Below are 19958 nucleotides of genomic sequence, written 5' to 3'. Positions count from 1 at the left end.
TGCAGGTATTCCTTGCAGTTACCAACCTTGTGCAAAAATTCCCGGACTTTGTCCATGTCTCTGTTGAGGTAGATGTGCCAAAGTGCTCCAGGTATCTCACTGGAGTCCTTCAGCCGCCTTCGAACGCCCTCGTCTAAATCTTCCTCCTCAAGACGCTTCAACACTCCTACAGACACATAGTCACATGCTGCTCATACAGAGCTTACCCATTCATTCTGTTATCGCTTTTTGTCACATTTAAAGGTTCTAGACAAACAAATAGTAGTAATAATAATTGTGAACAAGGTTCTTCTACAATCATTTTTACCTTGAAAACAGAGCAGTTCAAAAGTTAATTCATCCCAAACATATGCATTTCCTATTTGTATTTCTTAAATAGTACGTTTTGTTTAAAATTCTCAGCTGATTTTAGAAAAACTAAAAGAAAATTTTGTCACACAGGTTGCAATTTAGTCACACAAGTCTCAAAAAGAATCATTTAAAATTACCGGTTTTGGATAGGACTCCATTCCCTTTCGCCACTCCGACATAAACCAGGACAGACACCACATCTGATACTTCAACATGGAGGTTGGCAGTTCCAAAGTCTTGATCCTGAGATGCAGCTACACCTGCAGCGACAGACAGCCTTTAATCACTGCTGCAAAAGTGAAGGCAGTGGAAGATTACACCTAGAAAGAACATTTAAACATCCCAGGAAACAAATCCTCCTGAAGGAGTTTCTTCTGTTGAAAAGATACTGGTGGTTTTATTACAGACCTTGGTCAAACAGGTCAGAAGTGTTCAGCAGAAGCTTTTCCAAACTTAAACCAGATTACTGCTATGCATTTATGCCTGGTGCTTTAATTTCAGCCAGCTGGTATAAAATTTAAACTGTCTGCGTTAAGCTGCTAACGTTGCTGACAGGATTCTGTTTTTACTGACATTATAGAAAAATATTTTCCCTCTGAGGACAAGAAATGCATTTCAAAAACATAAATAAAGAGTGGAATCTAAACCAAATCAAACTCCTCCAGTAATCTGCTATAGTTATAGAGCCAGGACTGTTAGAGATTTCAAGATCTTTGCCACTATAATATATTTTAGCGTGATCAGTTTCCTTGGAAAAACATAATGACTGGTTAATAATTTAAGGGATGAAATCATTAAAATTTGTGTTAATATTTAAGAAATAAACAAATGCCATTTTAATTTCAGAATTTCAATAAACAGAATGTGTATTCTACTTTATATTTCATGACTGAACATTTATGGTAAAGTTAAAAAAGATTTAGTAGGATCTGTGACACAGGCTGTGTCACAGATCCTCAGCAGGTGTTTAAGTGTTGGGTTTTGGAACAAATGATTATCAAAAACACCAGAAATAAGTCACCTATGGCAACAACTAGGTTACATCCAGTACGCTGCAGCACTCAAAATGTCAGCCATGTAGAGTTAGAAGTAGCAGTCTTAGTAGAGCACTGGCTCTTGTCCATTTAAAGGTAGGACTGAAAATACTGATTCCAAAAGACTTGAATCAAAGTTATCCAGGGATTTTATGTCAGTTTACCATGCATTGCAATCGTCTGAAATATGTTTTCACCCTTTATAATTGCAACAAAATAAGAATAGTTGTGTCTTTAATGTGTTAAAAAGGTACAGAATGGCTGACACTCAGCTCTAATTTGTTTTTCTGCTGTTAGATGTCTCTAGACCTTACACACTTCACTTTTAAGCCCCCGGAAATAAACACTGTATCTCCATGTGAACCCTGTCTACAATGAACAAACTAAACCTGAGCAGGTCGTCCTGAGCTGATCCTCTTACCATATGCACAACATAGTCTTGGCCCGAGGTCAGGCCTGACGAAAAAAGATGGCAGGTGTGAGGCAAGGTTGAGGCTCCCTTCTGGATCCGAATACTCTGGCAAAGGAAGGTTCTTCATCAGGTCGTCATACCTGAAAATATATTTATGACAGACTATAAAATAAAGCTGGTTTTATAGAGAACTTTATCATTTCATGACTTGGCATATAGTTGTGCAGTGGAAAAAGATAGGCCTTTTAGAGTTGCTCCACAGGATATTGAAAACACTAAATCTAAGAAAATACATCAGATTTATGCCAAATTTAATGCATTTGTCAAAATTTCAGCGGATCTTCTGACATACTACATGGATATTAACCAAATGATGCCATAAATTTATGATAATGCTGACTCATCATAATTTTATTAGTGCACACAGTTGATCAGTTGGATTTCTGTTTTCAGTCAACTTATCAGAACCATCAAAAAGCCATGACATCATCTGGGCCTTTATAAATTGCTTTTAATGTATAATAATCAAACTGAATGCAAACTTCAGAATTTTAAAAGCTGTGAAAACTTTCTCTTGGTCATTTTTTGGCATTTACTAATCTAGAATAAGTTCAGTAATTCTAACTGAACTAAAAGAAGAAATCTTAGATTTCATTTCAAATAGTGAGAAAAAATTTATTTTTATACACTGCATGAAAATATCAGTATGTTTATAAAATTTTCAGGTTCAACATGTGAAACATATACCTTGATGGCATCAGAGCCATGAACTCCTCCCCAGACGGCCAGTCCTTCAGCCGGTAGACCATGGGTTCACTGTCTTTGGACTTTGGTCGCTCTTAACAAGGAATAGCGTTTTAGTTAGATTAAATAACAAAACTAATGAAGTCAGAGTGAGATCTAATCAACCTGTACTCACTGGTAATGTCTTCAAATCCATCCCAGAACTCCTTTATTCCAGAGTTGGACACCACCTGGTCTTTGCAGTTGAGCAGGTCTCCCTGGTGGTCTGCAAACTCCTGGTTAAAGGAATCAGCCTTCCACAGGTTGACATTCAGTCGCTTATGGATCCCAGACACCAAAACAGGCTGGAAATGCACAGAAAACACAACAATTAACTGTCGAGCCTTTACTGCTGACTGTAAGCGTGGTAGTGGACCTCACTGTACCTGTCCTTGTTTCCAGCACTCTCTGAACAGCTTCCAGTTGTGCTGATTGCGGTGATCTTTGAGCCACAGCAGCCGCCTGTTGTTTAGCCACGAGTGAGGAATGTCTGGGTACTGATTGGCGGAATCCTCCGGCACCACTGTAGGCAAAGTGGCTGACTTCTTCCTTTGTGCTTTGGCGTCGTCCGTACCAACGGTTGTGAGGTTGCTGTTGTTGCTAGGGGTCATGTGATCTTGTTTAGTTGACAGCTTGGTGGTGATGCTCTGGCGGCTGGCAGGGATTTTATTCTCTACCACTGAAGCAATTATGTCATCCAGGATGTTTGGCATGGTCCGGCCATCCTTTCCAGTCTGTGGACACACAAAGAATATTTCAAGAGACTCAAATAAAGCAGCTCCACTGTGAATTTGAAAACCTTAAGCTTGTCTAAGGTGATGCAACAGTGTGCACCATTTAATGGGATTAATGAGCTGGGCAGCTTACCTGTGCAGCAGTAGAATAAACAGGTGCAAAGGCAATTCCTGCATCAGTAGAACCCAGCTTGAGCTTTCCTGCAGTGGTGGTGAGCAGGTCTCTGAGCGTGGAGCCCTGTTCTGTGCTGTTAGCCACCAGAGAGGGGTTTTTACACTGCTGCAAGACCCCCTCCCCATCCTTCTCCTCTTTCACACATTTACCTGGCACCACTGACTGCTTGTTTTCTGTTACAAAAGAAGAGCAACAATTTAGCAAAGTACTTTCTGAAATTTCTGAACTTAAAATACCAACTGTGAGATAGTGACAACAATAATAAAAAAAAGTCACTTCCTTTTCTCACCTTTCTTTTCCTCCCTGGATTTCTGCTCTGCAAGGTCAGCCAGGAAGTGAAGCGGGGACTGAGACTCAGGTGGGGTGACAGGTGTACTGTTGTGGTCACTGCCAGGACTGCTGCCCCCCCCATGCCCTCCATTGGTTTCTGCCTTGGCTCCTCCTTCCTCTGGGTTCTGCTGGGAGCCAGGCTCAGCCTTCACCAGAGACAGCTTGTTACTGTGGTTCAGCACGTTCTGTAGCACCTGGTGGACAGAAACAACACAGCTACATTTAAAGACAGACTGAGTGAAGTTCTATAAAGGGCTATATACATCAAATATGACTTTTAAAAAATGTGTCCATTATTTGACATTTTGAAATTAGGCCTCTGTCTCTTTAAAAAAAAAAAACCTGATCTCTTTAAAATTCCACCTTCAGGAAGTCATCAGAGCATGGCTCCTCTATTCATCCTTTACCAAAGTTTTAACAAAATCTGCACTGAGAAGTAGCTCCTATAATGAGCTCATCAGATGCACAGTTCCACCAGGTATTTACTAATTGCTGCTGGCTAGTCTGAATGAGCTGAGTGGTGGACTGGCAGAGGAGGGTTGCTCTTTGAGGTGGAAGCTTGAAAACTGGTAGGGCTAGGTCCATCCAGGTGTTTTACACAGCCATGTAGATGAAAGAATTTCTCAAACAATGTATAAAAGAATCAAGGCAACACTTCAGGTATGTTTTTATGAGGGAATAGAATCATAACATAAAGCAAAAAAAAGTAATTTTTACAGAATACTGCTTTATTAAATTCAACAACTGGACACAGATTGAAGGTGAGAATCTTTAAGAAATGTTTGAACTGTTGACTTAGTCTGTCTGCAACATGAGCAGGTCGAAAATTCTGCAGCCCATCTTGTAGTTTTATTGCCCAGTTGAGGAGTTAAACAGGATGAGGGATCAACATGTGGGGAAAGTCTCTTCAAATCTTCATCTTAAATTTCCATTTATTTAAAATCGAAGATATGCTTAGAAGCAGATCACAATATGCATGTAAAAGTTTGTTCATTATGAATGAGCCCGTGATGTGCCAGAGTGGGGCAGACTGCAGTACCTGTGTCACTCCATTGGTTGCTGGAAGCTTGGTGAGAACGTTCTGTTTGGTGGAACACGGACATTTAAACGGGATGTTGCTTTTGTCTCTCAGGGTGTGAATGGAGGTCACCAGCTCTGTTAACACTACAATAAAAAGAACATTAAATGTGAAAACATGTTAAAAGACAAATGCTACAGCAAAAACATACCATAACTATACATAATGAAAATATAAAAATCAGTAATACCCATCACATTAAAAACAGACATGAAGCCAGCAGATAGCGTACCTTTGCCAGGGATGATCTGTGTTGGCATGAGATGCTTATGGTCATGGGGTTGACCTTTAACACACTTCAACCAGCCATACAGCTCTTTATCTAAACAGAGGGATGACACAGGTCATTAGCTTCAGAATTAGCCAACATCCGAATGATTCCAGCCCAATGTCTACAAAAATACTCATGCTAATGCAGACAACAAGGTAGGGAACTTTAATCCTCTGGTGACTACTGAGATCGAAAAGTCTTCATAGTTAACAAAAAGCTGTGAGATAAAACTACTTTATTCCAAGGAATTTATGGGAGATTTGACATGTAAAGCTGTAGGTTACATGTTAGGTCTTTAGTTTGTTTTCACAGCATTTTGAGGATCAGGTTTTCAAGTGCTGCCCGTCCACAAAAACAAACACTGACCTTTGCAACTCCTTCTCTCCTTGGCTTTGTAACAGTCGAGGCAGACCACAAAGCCACATTTCTGGCAGACCCAGTGGATGTTAAAGAGTGTTGCTTCACAAGCGTCACACATCTCTCTAACCCCTCTCACTGCCCGCTTCCATGCTAGCTTCGCTGAAACAGAAAAAATACACATTCTGTGTAAAAATCTGAGCAAATGTTTTACGGTCAATGCACAAAAATGAAATCCTGTGTGAATTGTGGCATTTTCACATCTTTAGCAGGTTTTAAAACTAAACTACATCTAGCTTCAGGAGTAGAAACACAAACAGAAAATTCCATTATTCACAGGACGAAAAATGGGATTTTCGACACCTTGTTCTGCCATGTGCATGGAGATTGGGGCGCTTTCGGCAAGAGATTTTTGTCAGAGTTGAGCACTGCCAAAAATGGTCAAAAACGCTGTGTGTCTGTGTTCCCCTATCATCCCCCTCCCCTTGTGCCTAGCAGAGGTTTTCGTATAAGTTTTGTTAGTTAAGCACTAAATATAACTCACGGATTATGAATCATATTCTGTATAAACTAAAAAGGAGACAGCTCAAAGTAGAATTGAGTAAATAAACATCTATACATTTAAAACATTTTAGCAATTAATTATAATAAAAATAAAATATACTGTCACGTAACTTTTGAAAAAATAACTTTTAGAATGTATTTTTTTCTGTCAACTTTCATTTAACACTCCAGTCCAGTTGGTGGCAGTAATGCGCTTTCATAGTCGGTCAAGCAGCCGCCATTAAACTCCAGAGGAAGATTTTCACCCACGCTAACAGGTGCTACCCAACATGAACGAAAATGCCCGTGCGTTGTGTGAAATGGTGGAAAAAGTCCTATTTCACGGAGTKACCTTTTCAGTATCGTTTTGATATTAAGCAATGTTCCGGCGGAAAACAACAGATGACACCGCRGCGGTCCAACAAGACCGAACTCACGGTAAGAAAGCTTTTATAAATAGCGAGCACGTGGAGCGAGGCCAGTTGCTTTGTTTGTTTCTTACAGAAAGCGGTCTGTCGTTTTCTTAATGCCGAAACAAGTGTAGGGTGAGATTTTGTATTGTAATCTCTATTACATGTGATGTTCTGAACTCTTAAAAATACTCGCATCTTCTTTGATTTTTTCAGACCAGCAAGGCAGAGTGTGATAAGTAGTAAAGATCTACAACATGGGACGGAGGACAGATATGAGGACGAAGTCATGAAGCCGGTATGTGTTATGTACACTCACTGCATTGATTCCCGACTGCACAATGGCTGGTTGAGAATAATTTAAACTTATTTACTTATGTATTTTTGAGAAAGCGATATATATGCTACAATATTTTTTTAATTTTACATTTTTTTCCACAGACACTCCAGAGAATGGGAGTCACATTTGTGTCAATCAGACTCTTCAGGAACGTTCTGATGTCCGTGATGAGAACAGAGATGCAACTGTGTGTGAGTATCTACTATTTGAGAATGTTGATGATATTTTATGCTTCAATATTGTTTATGTACATAATGTAATTATGCTATGTATTGACAATGCACGAAAATGTTTTCCAGCTGCATCCAGGACCTACTGCCAGTCATCTGGATGTAGCTAAAGAAAAACAGGTAAGATGTATTACTAATCTAGAGATGTCACAATTCCTTGAATGATTAAAATCCATCAAAGCAAATTATCTGCCTCAGAGTTTGTTGAATTATGTTTTACTATTGCATACTGCTTTTAATTCTTTTTTTTTCCCAATTGTTTCCAAGTGTTTTCTCTTTTTCAATAAAGTTTTTAATTTTCTGTAAGAATGCATTAATATAATGTGGTTTTTTTGTTTTGTTTTTTAGTTTTAATGTCTTATGTGAGCTTACTAAGCTGGAAGTTGCCAAACAATTTCACTGTAATTTCATAATCACTAAAAGATGCCTGTAGCTCATAAAGATAGTCTGTTCTGTATTAACAGCTGATGGAGGAAGGCAGAGAGTACTGGCAGCAGAGGAGGTGGCATTCTGGGAGGATGGCATCTATGAGCGGGTGTCAGGATGGACCCCAAGTTCCTCCAACCAGGAGCTCAGTGACATCAGAACTACATTACAGGAAGAGACGTCAGGTCTACAAGACAGGAGAGATTTTGGGCCTGTCCTGAACGCAGCATAATGTTTGATCATTTTTGGACAAAAAAACACTGCCAGATGGTCCAGAAATGGACAAGCATTTATGTCTTATTTTGTGTGCAAACAGTAAAAAAAAATAAAATGAAATAAAGAAAAAAATAACTTCTGAGGCTCTTTTATGTTCCTCATATATGAACAGGTTGCAGATAAGCAATATCAAATGAATATATTTTAATACAGCATTTATTTTTTATATAGATTTTTCAAAATACAGCATTAAAAATATTAATGATTGGGGTGGGGTTTATTTATAAAGTCATAAGTGTTATCCAATGGGCACACACGTCAACCAACCAATCACATGTCAATGATGAACTGTGATGTCATTTTTTTTCATCCAATGACTGAGAATCCACGTGGGTCTGCTGCAGCACCTTTGCATATGCCCTCAAGGGCTACCATCCTGCAACTTTTAGATTCACCTCTGCTCCAAAATGTCTGAATTCCCTCACCAGCATTCATTCCTCTGCAATAGGTTTGAAACGAGCAGTTTATTTGATCCTGGTGTGTTTGAGCAAAGACGCATCTAAAAGTTGCAGGATGGTAGCCCTCGAGGACTGGAGTATTCGTATGCTAAGAAGAGTCGTTAACACCTCCCGCCCGCCCGCTCCCCCGCACCGCCACTCCCCTCCTCGAAGGATTCCGCAATCGACAGATTTCGACTCCCGTGAGTCGTGAGACACTGAAAATGTAGACTGTCGATTGCTGTCGATATCTGTCGCTGACAAGCTGCGTTCGCGTCAGAATACAGGGTCAAAAATCCCACTTTTCGTCCTGTGATTGTTTTTAAAGTAAGCCGTGCTTTAAGAGATCTGCAGCTCAGGAGAATTAGGTATAAAAACTTGTTTAAATTTATCACTAAAAATGTAAAGAAAACTGCCTTCAAACACATCTACAGTTATGAACCACCATTTTTCTTAAAATTACATAATTCCCCATTAGAGAACATGATAGTTGATTTTAGTCTACTCACCATCCTTCTTGACCCAGCTGGCTGCAGTGTTTTCAGTCATCACCATCTGACAGAACTTATCTCCTATGTAACTAAGGATGTACTTGGCAGTGGTCTGGTCCAAGTGGCTGTCCTCCAGGGGCCCGGGGACCCATAAGGCCAGGGCCTCTTCGTCAAACTGGTCTGGGGTGGAGAAGCCATCCATTCGAATGACTCCATTTTTGTTGAAGGAAAGCCTGGATGGTATTAAAAATAAAAGGTGAAAAGGTGAGATTTTTGTTTAAAGATAAATACAGCTTCTGAGAACACCACTGGAAGTTCAGGAAAGTTTTTACATTATAAAAAAGATTTTTTTTAATGGAGAGGGGAAGAACACTCTTGAAACTCAAAACCTCAAATATCACAGCAATGACCCATTTATCCATGATGTCTGCACTGTAAGAGACTTGCATGACTTACTTTTAGATGAATTTATCTAATAATTATTTGACCACTTGGGGCGCTCCTTTCTGAGCAATTTTATTTTCAGATGTTCAGTATATATATAAATATGAAACATTTTTAAGTAAATAACTATGTTGGATGTCATCGTGAGCAGGATACTGTGAATTTCACACCCTTGATTCCGAGCCATATGCAGTATTCTCAGCAATTCATCAAAAGCAGCACATTCTTCAAAGAGTGACAGGAATCCGCCATGTTTACTCACATAAAACACAATTCACCACCACACACAGCAAGATGGAAAACATTGCAAGGCAGCTTTACAATAAGACACCAAGAATTAAAAAGTTAACAAAACAAATCAAGTCAAAAGTAAAAGTAGATGTTAGTGCCTCTTTGTCTCAGGAGAACCAGAGCTATAAGAGTCAGATGACAAGTTTTGTTAATGGTCTTGTTAATGTCAAGCTATCTGACAAATCACACACAGTCTGGGCCAACTAACTGCAGAATGCCTGAAAACAGAGTGGAAACACAATATTCTGTACAGGAGGACTACAAAAATGGAACTACGGTGGCAATGTCGGATTACATCTCCATAAAAAAGGTATAGGATTATCAATAAAGCAAAATCATGGAATCAAATCTGAAATAGAAAAATAATTATGCTTCAACATTTGTAACTGGACAAAGCTCATGTCATCTGAAAACCTGACTAAAGTAAAGAAAATATTAAAAACTAAATGCCTCCTCTGGGACACAGATGGGTGAAAAAGCCATTTACCGTCTGAAATAGTAGAACCGGCAGAAGACGGGGGAATGTGCTGGCTCCTCCCCCTTTTTACTGCGGACGACCCGGCACTCCCGACACTTCTGGAGGTTAGGTCCAATTTCTGAACATGAGTCATCCTGCAGAAAGGACTCCCCTGTCTGCTTGAGCTTCTTCACTTTCCTCCAGTCCTTCAGCACAGAACGAGGGATGCCATCTGAATAGAGCACACACCAAGTCATTAGGGTTGTAGCGATGCAATAATTTCACGATACGATATACGATATTCTGATCACGATACGATATGTATCACAATATTTTTTGAACAATACAATTCGCTATGATTCAGCACAATTTTGTGATTTTCTGAAAGATTTTAGAAGGACAGAGTGATTTTAGTGACATTTTGTGTTCCATAGACTTGAATTTAGTTAACTGAAAATCACCAATCACCAGTGAGGGAAAGGTTAAGTTGTTGTGCAAGAAACTTCTGGCAAACGTCTTTCCCTGCTTGCGTGCAAAGAAGTCGGCCAGGACTGATAAAGAATCTTTGTTTGGACAGATAAGAACTAACAATTTGACTAATGGTCTTCTGATGGAGCAGATTTAACTTTCAGGAGGTCAGCCCCAGAATTATCGGAACTTCCAACACACATCCAGGTTGAGACGGAGCCAGAAGCGAGGTTCAGTAACGCCATTGGTCAGAAGCTCTCCAATACACAACAGTAGGGCTGGAATAGTATAAGAACTCGATGTCAGAAGTAAGAGACAAGACATTTTGGATTCTGACGATGAAAATAAGACAATGAAAATGTAATGTGTGAATCCGCAGATGTGCATTAAATGTCTTCCTGTTTGTTTGTCTATCAGCAGAGAGAATGGAGTTTGTGTATATTTTCTTATTTCATGAGTTTAGCACCTTTAGATTCCTCTATAAAAGCTGATTAAAAGCACCAACTACACAATACCTGACTCTGATTGGACAGTCTGCAGCTGGACAAAATAAACCAAAGATGCAGTGAGAGAATTAGTTTCTGTCATTTAATTCATGTGGATTTGACATAAAACTCAAAGTTTCAACGGTAATCCAGGAGCAGAGTGAGGAGATTATCAGCCTCTGTAGACTCTCAATATGCAAATTATTGCACTTATGTTTTTTCTTTTGGACACTGTGGGCTGCATTTTGGAGTAAAAAAGTATTTTGGCCATGGGGAAAAATGCTTTTCTACCTTGGCTCCCGGAGTTAGTCGTGGCTGTAAGCTGCTTTCTTCTAACTGCTAAAGTAGTGGCTCCGCCTCACCCCGTAGTGATCGACTCCCTGCAGCTACGCAGCGCCGCTATTCCCCTGCTTGGATCTCTGAGTAGCTGCCKCTCAGACTGCCAGGATCTCATAGTTCTCTCAGTCTCTGATACTCTTTGTCTGTTGCTAATAATAATCGATCAGCCATTGTTATCATGGAAATCCTCACTGCGCCACGGATTCCGGCTGGGGTTTTTTTCCTCTTCGTATTCCTGCTCAAAACACAGCGCCGCTGCGCGCCCGCTTCGGATGTTATCAACCCATGTTCATTCTTCAGGTAGTCCTTTATATACAGAAGAGAAACCGCTAAGCTAAAAACTAATTACAAAGAGAATGCTACCAGTCGAAATTTGCATTAATTTCGCGATCTCACTGCTTTTGCAGCTGCTCCGTTCGCGCCGCTACTCCGTTCCGCTTCTCTTTAACGGTTACTTGCGCAACTTTACTTCGTTTCTCAGCAACAAAATACAGCCCGTGGTTATTTATTGAAGATTTTACATTTCCAAAAACACAGGAATCTAATGTTTCGTTTCGTTTTGTACGTTTGGACGTTTTGTTCTCATTCCCTCTCACATAATCGGAAAAGCCGGGGAATGGCGGCGCTTTTGACTTTTCTCTGACATTCGGAAAAATATGGTTTACTAATTTTAGCATAACTCCGGTTATACTTGGCCTGTTAACACAATTTAAAAACTGGTGTGTAGCTTATAATGTGCACTTTGAGCTCAAGTTGAAAGTGAGACTGAGGGAGGCGGAGTCGTGCTGCTACGCCGTAACAAACTAGAGTTAAAAAGAGGTATAAGGCCATGGACCCCTATGGTTTAGCGGATCGATCTTCGCAGATGAAAAATCAATACTCTGAGGGCGGAAAATATAGATATATATTTATATTTATCGATTTACTGAGTTTCCCCCAGAAAACTTGCTAAGCCCGGTGGTCGGGGCGTCGAGGAGATCCATGTTTTTGTATTAAAAGATATTAAGTTGACAGGAAATGTAAAAGTATTACTGTGTAATTATATGTTACGGGAAAACATCTCCAGTGAAATGCTATTTAAACCCACAACTAGTCTAAAAACAACAAATTTGCACTTCTGTTTAATCCAAATTAAGTCAGTGGCTCCATCAGGCCCCCAAGGCTTCAGGGGCCCCATAAACACTAATATTTTTAAAACAGACCACAGATGCATAAATGTAACGTTTATTGAGATTATCAATGCTGTTAAATTTGATTCAATTGTTTAGGCATACATAAATTTAAATATTTTAAATTGTTTAACATTTAGATGCAAGATTTTAAGGAGCTGGCAAGTTTACTTTGTAAAACTTCAAAGAACAATATTTATAGTTAGATTGTTTTGTTACCATAGCAACAATCTGTTGCTGTGAGTTTAATCTTTGAATTTACAAATACAAATTAGTAAACTGCGATTATAACTCATTGCTTTTTAGCATGGCCAATTAAACTACTCCCTTCTGCCATATTTCACTAAATCTAACACAAAAGTTGTTAGAGGTGCTGATGTTTTGGCAGTAAGAGGGGCCCCTAAGTCAAAGTCTGCTCAACACCTCATACAGCCTTGGACCGGCCCTGCATGATGAGGTAATCCGCTGCACTGCGCAGAGATGCGCAACAAACGGGAGATATAATTCAATGCTGCTAATGTGGTTTTAGTAACTCTTTCATTTCGTGTCTGTTGAGGTTTTTAATGGTCACAGAAACTATTTTGGTTGGCCGAGTTTATGGGACGAGTTTCTCAGATCTCCGTGCGGCCGCGCGTATTAACTCTAAGTAGACAACGCATTTGATATGGTTTGATGCATCGTGTAACTCAAAAAATAATAATAAAAATAATAATAAAATAATATAAAATCAGCATGAGGTGTGACTCCAAGGAGAGCGCGAAAGCTCCTCACCGGGCTGAACCTGCATGATGAGGTTAGCGCTGCTCGTTATACACAAACTCTCCGGCCAACCGGGACCACAGACATAAACTTTACAGGGAAGACAGACACAGAGCCACAGGCTGGGCAGCGTGTTGAGATGCAAACGCCGTATATAATTGTTCGTTTACAAAGATAAATGATTCTCACCACTCTGAATTCGCTACAAGTTATTTCTGCGGTTCACATAGAGCTGCTCAACCAGAGCTAACACGGTGGGTTTTAAACTCTTACCTAGAGTTCTCCAAAGGATCATAATTCCTCATAGTAGGTTTATGTAAATATCCATACAGGTCAGCCTGTGTCTAGTTTGAGTGAAAGGAGACGCGCGCGATCCCGCTGAGGTAAAGCAGCGGCAGCCTGGCCAGATTAGTCCGCGCTGTCGGGTTTAAATGCAATTATAAACCTATCTATTATAAACCTATCCTTTAGGAATAAATCTGCTCTGCTAGTGAAATGCTAAGAGCAAAAGAGACGCTTGCAGTCCATCCATCCATCCATCCATTTTCTTTACACCTTTGTTCCTAGTGGGGTCGGGAGGGGTGCGGGTGCCTATCTCCAGCTAACGTTCCGGGCAAGAGGCGGGGTTCACTCTGGACAGGTCGCCAGTCTGTCGCACACTTGCAGTCCGACTTAAAAAAAAATACAAAATAATAATAATAAAAAAATATTTCATATATATATATATATATATATGAAATATTTTTTAAAAATAGGCTATATTATTTTTTTTCTTCTAGAAACGTAAACAAGCAACGCTTAGCCTGGCGGCGGGGCTAGTAAAGCATGGCAGACCGCCAGGGGGAAACCCTGGATTTATTTATTCAGCCCTACAAGTCATTAGTCCTGGACGTGACGGATGGATTTACACAGAAATGACTCAGAATCAGTGGCGCAACTACACATTATTCAGGTGGATGCGAAAACATAGACCACCTCACCAGGTCATGTCTGCATGTTTCTAGTTAACAGTCACCCCACTGTTGCCAACGCAGTAACTTCCTGCTATATATTTAGCAACATTTTAGACAAAAAATAATGGTATCGGCCAAAATCAGAATCGGCAGGTCGATTAGATTGGTAAGCTGTGATCAGCAGGAAAACTGCAATCGGTGCACCTCTACTTTAAAACCTTCAGTGTTTTGCATCATTTTTTACATTTGAAGAACAACACTAGTCAGGGGAGAACACTGTTTCAAACATTAACAGTACAGGACTTACTGCTGCTTGCCAGTTTAAGCTTGGTCTTCTCACGAGCTGATCGAAAGATACCGTTGGGCTTCACATCCTCATCGTCCTTCTCATGGTCTCCTTTCCTTTTGGCCATGTCATTCTGCTTCTTCTTATAGGTTGGTTTAGACTGGCGCTTTGCTCTGCCCTCCATCTTGCTTTCACTTGTGTCAGAGTCGTCTCCGCCACTTTCTGACCCAGAGTCATAAGAGCGTTTGAACCCTCGCCTTGAGAGATGACTGGATTTCTTTTCCTCTCCACCTCCACCTGTTGATCCAGCATTCTTCCCCTCTAGGTTTCGTTCACTTTTGCTTCCAAAGTCTTTGTTCATGTCCACCTCACTGGACGTGGAGGCACTGAGATTGACTGTACAGGGCTTGATCATATCTGACATGGCCGTAGTGTTGCACATGCTGGTTGTGGTGGTGAGCAGCTTCTCTGCTTTCGTGCTAGAGGAGGCCGTCGTAGAAGTCTTGTCCTCCTCAGAGTGTCGTGTTAACCAGGCTTTCTTCAGCTTGTGGTAGTTACTGGGCTGTGCTGAACCCAGTGAGGTCGATCCGGAGGACTGGCCATTAGGTAACGGACTGGACGTGCCTGGTGTTGTGCTACCAGCTGCACAGCTGGTGTTACTAATCTCACCTGAGGAGACTCCGCTAGAACAGGGTGGAGGGGTGGAGCTGTGACTGGGTGTCTTTTCAACTGGATCCACAATCGATGAAGTGTTTCCAGTCGGCATTGATGCAGGACCAGCAGGGAGGTTGGTCTTAGACTGGGCTGCAGCCAAGGCAGCCTTGTGCTTTTTGAGATGTACAAAAGAGGACAAGTTAGGCTGATTAGAGGCGGTAATGGGACTAGAAGATGAAGTGTTGCTTTGAGCAAGTAGGGCTGTTGCTACTGAATTAGTCAGAGGCAAAGACAGTCCTGGTGATATGGAGTGTGAGTCAACACCTTCTCCTGAGAGGCTGGGCAGCCAGCCTCCAACACGTTTAAGGTTTCCAAACTCGGCTGAATATCCTGATTTTGGTGGTTTATTCTGAACATCAACAGCTGGTGAGAACACAACAGGGGACCTGCACATAGAGTTTGTAGTGCTGACACCTACAGGTCCCTGATAGCTTTGCATGGAGGTGACTTTATACGGAACAGAAACGTCGTCCGTATTTGCGTTGACTTGAATAACTCTGCCTCCTCCAGCTTCTTGAGCAGCCTCCCTCATATGCGGACATTCCCCTGGGAGCCTTGAAGGGTAGGACATAGAAACTTCCCTACGCAATGTAGCACCAGATTTGTTAGCACCAACTGGACTTTCATACCTAACTGACGTAGTTGGACGTACAATGACGGAGGCCATTGCTGCTTGAGGCTTACCCCTCAACACATCTGTGTCTCTACAGAACACACTTCCTCTTTCTTGAATCAGATCTCTACCATGCCATCCATCTGTCATAACATCCCCACTGATAGTGGAGGCCACTGAGGTGACAGCAGCACCGATTCCATGGACTTTGACATCCCTGAGTTCTGGCACCAGCGTGGGAGGCTTCTGTTGCTCTGCTGATGTTTTGGTTCCAGCTGTTGGTAAGCTGACCGGCTGGATGGGTGTGAGGGTCGGGGGTGACAGACGTCCACCATAGCCCGCTTTGTCCCTCTCCTTCTCTCGCTCTGCTGTCTCTTTGCGCTCCAAGGACAGCTGTGTGGGTGGATGGTAGACAGGAGCTCGGTACAGAGATGGCATTGCCCTGAGCTGGTGTTGCTGATGCTGATGATGGTTGGAAACCAAGGACAAGGAGGACGACGTGGAGGTGGTGTTGGAGGCGGCAGGACTGTGGCGATCCTTCCTATCCATGCTCGTCAAATGTTGATGAGGAATAAGAGTGGCCTGCTGGCTGAGCTGCTCAGTAATTTTCCCTGCTAAACCCTCTCCTCCCTCTGGTTGGTGCTTTATAAGAGGAGGAGGCTTGGAGAGAGAAGCTTTGGAGCTGTAACTAACCAAAGACTGACTTCCCTGGCTTTGCACAGTCGCCCCAATGCTGACCCCCACTACTTTGTCATAGTAAGAACTTTGCTCCTTGGAGGGATACAGCCTTGGAGGCTCATTCACAACGCTGTTTGAGATTGTGGTGTAGTAGCTGCTTTTTTCTGGCTGGATGACGTGGGGGTGAGCATGACTGGTCTTTGGACTTGAAGAGGCAAGAGCTGGTATCCGGACAGGGAATGCTGGCTCTTTGCTCCTGTCCAGCCCGGGGTCAGAGGGCCGCAGAATCTTAGCAGTGAAAGGCGCAACCTCAATGCTCTCCTTCAGTATTTGACGATTCTCCTCCTTGTATTTAATGGTCCGGTCTGCAGCATGAAATACTTCCTGAAAATTGAAAATCCACATATTGTCAGAAATCACAAAATTGTATTAAAATAATTTTATCCAACAACATTAAGGTGGTCAAAATTACATTAAAAGACCCATTCATTAATTCAAACCATTTTATATTCTACATTTATTATTCTTTGTGCTTTTTTTTGGTTTTTGCCTTCTGAAATTTTCTCATTAAGTTTATCACAACTTTTAATGGGCCTTTATGTCTGAAGTGAAAGCTATAATATTTTTAAAATGTTTTATAGGTACTTTAGTTTTATTTATACATTCTGCCACAACTTATGATCTGAATGTGACCTGCACTGAAAATAAGTTTGAAATTCCTGCTGTACCTGAGAGAGTCTTCAGACCTACAATAAATTATTTTCTTCCATTTTTTAAAATAAAAATATAGAATGTTAAAATCACAAAATGCAAGATTTATAATTACATTATTAAACTATTTTAATGGAAAAAATGCTAAATGCTTTTGTTTTTATTCACATCTGTAAAGTCTGTCTGTTTACCATCAAAAACATGCACAGCATTCAGCGGTGAATGTCCTCACACTGTTAGCTTGTGCAGTAACAAAGAAAGCAGTGGTGACTGATGAACAAAACTGTGAATATGTCCTGACGAGGAGCTTTTAACAAATCTTAACTGAAATGTTTAAAGCAATGCTGTGAACATTTCCTCTTGGTTAAACAGGTTCGGCTGATTTGAAGCAGCAAGTCTCCTATGTGTTCTAATCTTTTTTTTTCTTAAATCACAGCTTTTCCTTTTCATGTTTTGAAATATAACAAAAGATGCTTAATAGGAGATTATTTTTACAACAGAATATGAACCAGGTCAAGATAAAACTGCTATTTGAAGAGTTCTGAATACAACATTTTTACTTTTTTAATCCTAAATGCAAAACGTAAATTATTTGTATAGTTTTGGTTTAATTACTGCTCTGAGTATGTTGGTCTTGAAGCAAATGGCCTTATTTGAGTCCGACTACTCCAGTTAACTATTATGTCAAATGTCTAAAGTATGTAAGATGTTCATTATATTTTTAACCTACATAATTTCCAGACTGAAATCCTTTTCTTTTGAATCACCCTGTAATTTGTAGATAACGATTAAATGATATAGAATTGTGCTCTCTTGTGTGAGATCTGGAGATTTTCCTAAAAAAGAAAATGACTGATTCAAGAAAAGTTTAAGTGGCAGTAGTACCTCTCAACACAAATGTATTTTACTTTATCAGGCAAATTCATATGCTAGATGTGAAGCTCATTTTTATTCAGAATCCCGCCCCCTCCTGTTTATTATGAATTTAGGGAAGACATGAAAGGTTGCCCTCTATCTAAAAACATGTTGACCTGGACCCAACACCAACATAATACCTGCCCAGCTACGGCAGCTCTGGCCTCTCTTAAACAATTCTGATCCAGCTGCTAGAGACACGCGTGTCACTATCTCCAGTCTGGCAACCATTGACTGGTCCTGAGATATTGCTTCTCATTGGATTTAAAATGTTACTGAAAGAACCTTAACAATATAATGAAAAGTTATACTGCATTGCTAGTAGCCTAGATGTTGTTTGGGTAAAACCGTCCAGAATTTTTTTTAGAGTCATTTTTACAACTTTGTGCACACACCTTCATTTTCAATTAAAATGCCTCAAGTCCAAGTCGAGTCCATCAAGTCGAATCTAAAGCCATTAAATCTGTAACTAGAGTCTGACTAGATTCAAACTCACATAACTTGAGTCCATGTCTCTGTTATTTAGAAAGCCTTTAGTGATGATGGCTTTGTAAAGAAATCATCATTGATGATGCACTTGTGCACTTTGACTGCACAAGCTGCCACAGTGCAGCTACATACCTGTGTATTTGTCAGGCGGGCTTTGCTGTGCGGATCCAGGTAAAGGCGGTGCAGATGGACATCTTTTCCTGTTGGGGTACGACTTCTGTCTGTGTGGTCTGGTTTTATTTGAGCAAATGTTAAATTCCTGACGGGATCCACAAAACCCTTTTTGTCCACATCTCTGCACACAGACGGTACAAACAAGTTAAAGCAGATGCTTTTGCCTGAAATCTCCTCATAAAACAACATGTTAATGGTGGTTAGATAAGCAATAGAGGTTTATGTATCCTTAATGCTCCATTTTGAAAATAGATTAACCACTAGAAATATAGAACTATGATAGCCAAGGTTTTGAGAAGTTTTGTTAAGAATAGAAGGTTTTAGACAAGCTATTCTGGGTTTTAACACAACACATATATCACTCTTAATTAGTCTCCTTTAAGACTATATTTTGGAAAATAACGTTAAATATTTATTGTCTTACTCTTTATGAACATCCATGGCAGTCTTAGACATTGATGGGTTGGTATGCGTGCTGATCTTAGCAGAGGGGCGGTGAGCATCAGCGCTGGCTGGTCTGACTGGAATGTGGTTCAGTAAACCGAGACCGTCAGTGGAACTACCAGCAGCCTGATGCAGCCATGGACTGGCAGTGTTCTGCACAGGACAAGCAAAACCCAGACAGGAAAACACTTTACCATCACTGGTAAATGGCTACAGCAAGAACAAAATAAATACAATTACACTAAAACTTAAAGAAAACGACAATCAAACATTTCTGTTTAAAGTCATAGTATGCAACATTTATAAAAAATGTTTTTTACATATTTGTTAGTTATGTCATGACTACAATATAAGAGAAATAAATGTGAAAAAAAAAATCATGCTCCTCTGCCTTCTCCCTGTACTAAGTGCAGAAATACACCGCTCAGTCAAAAACAACCAATCAGAGTCAGAAGGAGGGTCTTAGCGCTGTCAATCACTCTTATGCTCAAACCCTCCCCTTTGCTTTCTGCTGAGCTACAGGTGGGTCACTGCATCATAGCCTGCCACGAATGCTAATTCTATTTAGCATAGCCACCGATGACGGCGGTTAAACAACAAAAATAAAAACTGTTTTCCTATACGTTGTCACTCTGCCATTAGCACATTTAGCACGATGTACACAAGGTTGACAGCTCTAAGCCCCGCATATCCTGGCTCTGATTGGTTGTTTCTGTCTGATAGCAGTGCATTCAGTGCTGTGTGGGAGACTGAACTACAATTTCCCTGAGGGTAAATCCCATAGGGATAAATAAAGTATCTATCTATCTATCTATCTATCTATCTATCTATCTATCTATCTATCTATCTATCTATCTATCTATCTATCTATCTATCTATCTATCTATCTAT

General features: G+C 40.5%; 1 protein-coding gene and 1 long non-coding RNA gene across 5 annotated transcripts in view; one reads left to right on the top strand and one right to left on the bottom strand.

Annotated features, from left to right (window-relative positions):
- jmjd1cb (jumonji domain containing 1Cb) overlaps positions 1–19958 on the bottom strand; it is a 179719-nt gene that overhangs the window by 9511 nt on the left and 150250 nt on the right. For all 4 annotated transcript variants that reach the window (XM_017310810.1, XM_017310811.1, XM_008438209.2 and 1 more), the window contains 16 exons: positions 19048–19220; positions 18582–18744; positions 14351–16718; positions 9901–10102; positions 8697–8911; positions 5535–5687; positions 5130–5219; positions 4859–4983; positions 3779–4013; positions 3448–3662; positions 2967–3314; positions 2717–2885; positions 2545–2635; positions 1807–1937; positions 489–611; positions 27–166 (listed from right to left, as the gene is read on the bottom strand). In XM_017310810.1, the coding sequence (XP_017166299.1) occupies positions 27–166; positions 489–611; positions 1807–1937; positions 2545–2635; positions 2717–2885; positions 2967–3314; positions 3448–3662; positions 3779–4013; positions 4859–4983; positions 5130–5219; positions 5535–5687; positions 8697–8911; positions 9901–10102; positions 14351–16718; positions 18582–18744; positions 19048–19220 (4941 nt within the window). The remainder of the gene's footprint in view (positions 1–26; positions 167–488; positions 612–1806; positions 1938–2544; positions 2636–2716; positions 2886–2966; positions 3315–3447; positions 3663–3778; positions 4014–4858; positions 4984–5129; positions 5220–5534; positions 5688–8696; positions 8912–9900; positions 10103–14350; positions 16719–18581; positions 18745–19047; positions 19221–19958) is intronic.
- Positions 6306–6959, top strand: LOC103482195 (uncharacterized). Its single transcript, XR_536401.2, has 3 exons — positions 6306–6506; positions 6695–6776; positions 6920–6959. It is a non-coding gene; the product is annotated as an uncharacterized LOC103482195 (long non-coding RNA).

The sequence above is a fragment of the Poecilia reticulata genome, linkage group LG19 (genome assembly GCF_000633615.1).
Source record: "Poecilia reticulata strain Guanapo linkage group LG19, Guppy_female_1.0+MT, whole genome shotgun sequence".
NCBI classification, from domain to species: domain Eukaryota; kingdom Metazoa; phylum Chordata; class Actinopteri; order Cyprinodontiformes; family Poeciliidae; genus Poecilia; species Poecilia reticulata.
The sequence above is the reverse complement of the archived record's forward strand: the minus strand, read 5'-3'. Positions and strand labels throughout refer to the sequence as shown.